This window comes from Hevea brasiliensis, chromosome 4 (assembly GCF_030052815.1).
Source record: "Hevea brasiliensis isolate MT/VB/25A 57/8 chromosome 4, ASM3005281v1, whole genome shotgun sequence".
Taxonomy (NCBI): Eukaryota; Viridiplantae; Streptophyta; class Magnoliopsida; order Malpighiales; family Euphorbiaceae; genus Hevea; species Hevea brasiliensis.
In genome coordinates, this window is record NC_079496.1 from 105706673 (window position 1) to 105711817 (window position 5145).

The following is a 5145-nucleotide window of genomic DNA, read 5'->3' on the forward strand; positions in this document are numbered from 1 at the left end:
CCACACCATGCTCCATTGTTCTGGTTTGACTTCATTATTTTACCCCTAGATTAAGGTATATAATTACCTACTTGATTAATTAACATGTCTAAGAAAATACTGTTTTACTTTTACCAAACATCATTTTTACACTTCATCATTAAAATTGTTCTAGCCAATTGGTGCAATGATGGCTCCTCGAATCAAAATATTGTGTTTACATATAGAAAAACTCATATATGCGATGATGTGAGTCCCTTTTTTAGTAAATAAATGCAACACCAGGGGCGCCTCTGCAAGCCCTATAAAACTTTCAAGCTTTTCAACGGTTACAGAAATCATTGTCTCTATCCCAAGTCAGTCAAAAGAGCATTTTGGTAATATCCGACAAAATCAGAGGCTTTTCCAACATCTGTCCGTGTTTCCCTTTCAACCGTTCGTGTTCAAACTTCATTGAATGAAAGTCAAGGTGCACTTTTGTAATTATCCCACAATTCAATGCCTTGTTTTTGGCCCTTTAACTACTATCTATTTATACACTCAAATCTGCGCCTCCTCTCTCACCCTAGCCTCTATGTTCCTCACTACAGGAATAGTACTTTCAAGTTTACCCCTTTTCTTCTCTTTCAATCCAAGTTTTCTTTCATCATCAAATTCTTAATAATCTTTGAATTTTAGTGTGCTCTAATGATGATACTTAGGTAAGTTACCAGATGCTTTACCTAAAAACTTCTATTGCATTTTCATGCTTCGTGGGATTGTATTTTAACTTAGCTGAGATGGGTTTTTTCTTGGCTTGCCACAGGATTTGGAGTGCTTAGTACAACAATAAATACATGCAAATTAGGTACGGTAAGTTTATGCTTATGTTCACTTGGTTTAATCAACTGTTTTCCGATAACTATTCTTGTTTCTGTTAATTATCGAAAAATATTAAAAGCACTTATTATTATATGTTGTTTTTATGGTAAGCATTTTCAAGAAAGATTCCTTATATATAGAAGTTCGGGTTGATTTATGTTTTTGCTTCCCATTTTAACAGCTTCAGATCAGAGGATGTCTTCTTTATGAAGAAAGACGAGGTTTTGATTAGTTGATAATCAAGAATCCCTCATCATCAAATTTCTCTCTCTCTCTCTCTCTCTCTCTCTCTCTCTCTCTCTCTCGTCCTCTTGGCTTCTTCGATTTCAGCTCTCATTCAGTGTAGATGTTATAGAATTATCAGCCAGCTGAGATGGCCAAGAAAGGACCTCATCAAACATGTTCAATGTTGCTCATGTTCATGCTCATGCTCTTGTTCTTGAATTCTAGCATGTTACATGCACAGGAACTTGAGCTTCTCTTGTCCTTCAAATCTTCCATCAATGATCCTTTGCAATATCTTTCCAACTGGAACCCCTCTGTTACTTTCTGCAATTGGCAAGGCATCACTTGCAACAACTCTTCTCGCATTATGGTCATTGATCTCCCAGGGAAAAACATCTCTGGTAAGCTTTCCCTGTCAGTCTTTCAGTTGCCATATATTGAAACTATAAATCTTTCAAGCAATCAGCTCTCTGGGCAAATTCCTCATGACATTTTCTCTAGCACCTCGCTTCGATTCCTCAATCTTAGTAACAATAATTTCACTGGCTCTATACCAAGGGGCTCAATTCCCTGCCTGGAGAAACTAGATCTATCTAATAATATGCTTGAAGGGAAAATTCCGACGGAAATTGGATCCTTTTCGAACCTAAAGTTTCTTGATCTTGGTGGAAATGTTCTGGTGGGCACAATTCCAATCTCTTTAACAAACATCACAAGCTTGGAATTCTTGACTTTGGCTTCAAATCAATTAGTTGGCCAAATTCCAAGAGAATTGGGCCAAATGAGGAGCTTGAAGTGGATTTACTTGGGTTATAACAATCTTTCAGGCCAAATTCCAAAAGAAATGGGGGAATTAACTTGTTTGAATCACCTTGATCTTGTCTACAACAACCTCACTGGGTCAATTCCATCCTCTCTAGGGAACCTCACAAGTGTTCTCTACCTCTTTCTCTACCAGAACAAGCTTACAGGTTCAATTCCAAAATCCATTTTTGGTCTCAGAGAGTTGATTTCCCTTGATCTTAGCGATAATTCTCTCTCCGGTGACATCCCAGAACTCATAGTTCAGTTGCAAAACTTGGAGATTCTTCATCTTTTCTCCAACAACTTTACTGGAAAAATCCCCGGTGCTTTAAGTTCCTTGCCTCGTCTCAAAGTCCTTCAGCTTTGGTCTAACAACTTCTCTGATGAGATTCCAAAAGATCTTGGGAAGCAAAACAATCTCACTGTAGTAGACCTTTCCACAAATTCTCTCACTGGAAAAATCCCTGAAGGTCTATGCAGTTCAGGCAATCTCTTTAAGCTCATCCTCTTCTCAAATTCACTTGACGGTGAAATTCCCAAGAGTTTGAGCACTTGCAAAAGCTTGCAGCGAGTGCGTCTCCAAGACAATAATTTATCTGGTGAATTGCCAATAGAATTCACCAAACTGCCGCTTGTGTATTTCTTGGATATCTCAAGCAACAATTTTTCAGGCAGGATTGATACGAGAAAATGGGAGATGACTTCGCTTCAAATGTTGAGTTTGTCAAGAAACAGATTTTTTGGAGGCTTGCCTGATTCATTTGGCAGCGACCAGATTGAGACCTTGGAGTTGTCCCTAAACAGATTTTCAGGTGCTATTCCTCGCACTTATGGTAGTTTATCAGAGCTAGTGCAACTGAATGTAAGTGGAAACAAGCTCTGTGGTGAAATCCATGATGATTTATCTTCATGCAAGAAGCTTGTAAGTCTAGACCTCAGCCACAACCAGTTCAGTGGCCAAATCCCAGTTAGTTTTTCGGGAATGCCAGTTCTTAGTATTCTTGATTTATCGCAGAATCAATTATCAGGCGAAATTTCAATAAATTTGGGAAGAGCGGTATCGCTTGTTCTAGTGAACATATCACACAATCATTTTCATGGCAGTTTACCATCCACAGGAGCTTTTCTTGCAATAAATGCAAGTGCAGTAGCTGGTAATGAACTTTGCGGCGGTGATACTTCTAGTGGTTTGCCTCCATGCAGAAAGGTAAAGAATCCCATGTGGTGGTTTTATGTTGCTTGTATTCTTGGTGCTTCTGTGGTCCTTGCTCTTGCTGCCTTTGGAATTGTGTTGATTCGAGGGCGAAAGAATTTAGAGCTGACAAGAGTGGAAAATGACGATGGGATATGGGAATTGCAATTCTTCCATCCCAAGGCATCAAAATCTGTAACCATCGATGATATTTTATCGTCCAAGAAAGAAGAAAACATCATTCATAGGGGCAAGAAAGGGCTTTCATACAAGGGGAAGTCCATCATAAACGACATGCAGTTCATGGTAAAGGAAATAAATGATGTGAAGTCAATTCCATTAAATTTTTGGCCCGAGATCGCTGAATTTGGCAAGCTTCAGCATCCAAACATCGTCAAGTTAATTGGAGCTTGTCGTTCAGATAAGGTTGCGTATCTGGTCTATGAGTACGTAGAAGGCACAAATTTAAGTGAAATTCTTCGGAGTTTGAGTTGGGAACGGCGACGGAAAATCGCCTTTGGAATTGCGAAAGCTCTTCGATTCGTGCACTGCTATTGTTCGCCGGCTGTTCTAGTTGGTTACAAGTCAACGGAGAAAATTATGGTGAACGGAAAAGATGAGCCTCGCCTGAGACTGAGCCTTCCTGACCTGCTCTCCATTGACACCAAGTGCTTCATCTCTTCGGCCTACGCTGCCCCTGGTACGTCGCAGACCCTTCAAAATTCATACTCTCCAACTTTTATTTTATTTATGGCTAAATATTAATACGGGAAAATTTTTAATTGGGATATTTATATTTTATATAAAAAAATAAGTATTATTAATATATATTAATAAATTTTAATTTAATGATATTAACATCGCTTTTAAATAAACTAATTATATTAAAAAATTATTTAAATTTTTAATTTTTTTTTTATTTTCTTGATTAGTAATTCCATCATTTATTTAATGATTTTTTTTATAGAAATTAAAAACTCAAAAGATACCAATGAGAAGAGCGACATATATGAATTTGGTTTCATCCTGATCGAGCTATTGACCGGAAAAAGTCCGGCCGATGCTGAATTCGGCGTCCATGAAAGCATCGTAGAGTGGGCCAGGTATTGCTACTCCGATTGCCATCTAGACATGTGGATTGATCCAATGATCAAAGAAGAAGCATTGATTAACCAGAATGAGATGGTTGAGACCATGAATTTAGCTCTCCATTGCACAGCTACAGAGCCTACGGCTCGACCATCTGCAAATGATGTGTTCAAAACCCTTCGCTCTGCTTTCACGACAAGCTCTTGTGTTTCACGTCTACACTTTTCTTCATCTTTTTAGTGTTCCTTCGATCACCTATAATTTTTGTTCAGGTTTTGATTTTTTTTTTTTCAATTTTCGTTTTATATTGGTTTTCTAGCTTTATTATAAGATGCTATAAAATGATTGTTGCTCAAATGTTTTGTTTGATAATGGTACGTTTGACATACTAGTGAATGTAAAATTGTAGATATTAAATGCTCATTGTATGAATTATAATCTTCTTTATATTGAAATATATATATAAATTTGTTAACCCTTTCTGAAATTTTAACATATATATATATATATATTTAACAAATTTGGATTTTTAATTTTGTTTATGATTCGATATAGATGACAGGAACACTAAAAAGTGGTTTATATGTAGGAATTCAAATATTGAAGAATGGTATTTACTTGAATATCACTCTTAATTTGAGCGTAAAATAATTTCATTTATATATATATAGGTAAAGATATTACGTGATTAATAAAAAAATAAATAAAAAAAATTAATAATGAGAATGAATTATTAATAAAATGGAAAGGATAAATTTATTTGATAATCACTCAACTTTGTTAATTATTTTATTTCAATCATTATACTTTAATTTGATTCAATAAAATCAATTATCTTTTTTTTTTCATTAGCAGTCACTCAAATCAGGTATAATTTTTTAATAAACTCCTATGTGGCATATCTTATGACTTTAAATCATAAAAAAAATTATCACCTTACTAGATCAATTTTAAAAACCAAAAAAAAAAAAATTTAATCTCCATGCTGCTTTTTA

The 5145-nt window shown here is 35.8% G+C and overlaps 1 protein-coding gene across 2 annotated transcripts; it reads left to right on the forward strand.

The window, feature by feature from the left end:
- Window positions 1–541: 541 nt before the first annotated feature.
- Window positions 542–4597, forward strand: LOC110649452 (leucine-rich repeat receptor-like serine/threonine-protein kinase SKM1). Of its 2 annotated transcripts, XM_021804032.2 has the most exons (4): window positions 542–680; window positions 785–831; window positions 1022–3761; window positions 4029–4597. In XM_021804032.2, exons 3-4 carry the CDS (start codon window positions 1214–1216, stop codon window positions 4388–4390), a joined length of 2910 nt encoding a protein of 969 aa, XP_021659724.2. In that variant the 5' UTR covers window positions 542–680; window positions 785–831; window positions 1022–1213; the 3' UTR covers window positions 4391–4597. The 2 variants fall into 2 exon arrangements, with proteins under 2 accessions (XP_021659724.2, XP_058001791.1); XM_058145808.1 differs by lacking the exon at window positions 542–680 and having other exon boundaries at window positions 831–3761.
- The last annotated feature ends 548 nt before the right edge of the window (window positions 4598–5145 follow it).

Excerpts from the sequence above, each read along its gene's own strand:
- LOC110649452 (XM_021804032.2), top strand. The coding sequence starts at position 1,214 with ATGGCCAAGAAAGGACCTCATCAAACATGTTCAATGTTGCTCATGTTC. Across the intron at positions 3,762-4,028 it reads TTCGGCCTACGCTGCCCCTG|AAATTAAAAACTCAAAAGAT; the intron begins GTACGTCGCAGA and ends TTTTTTTTATAG.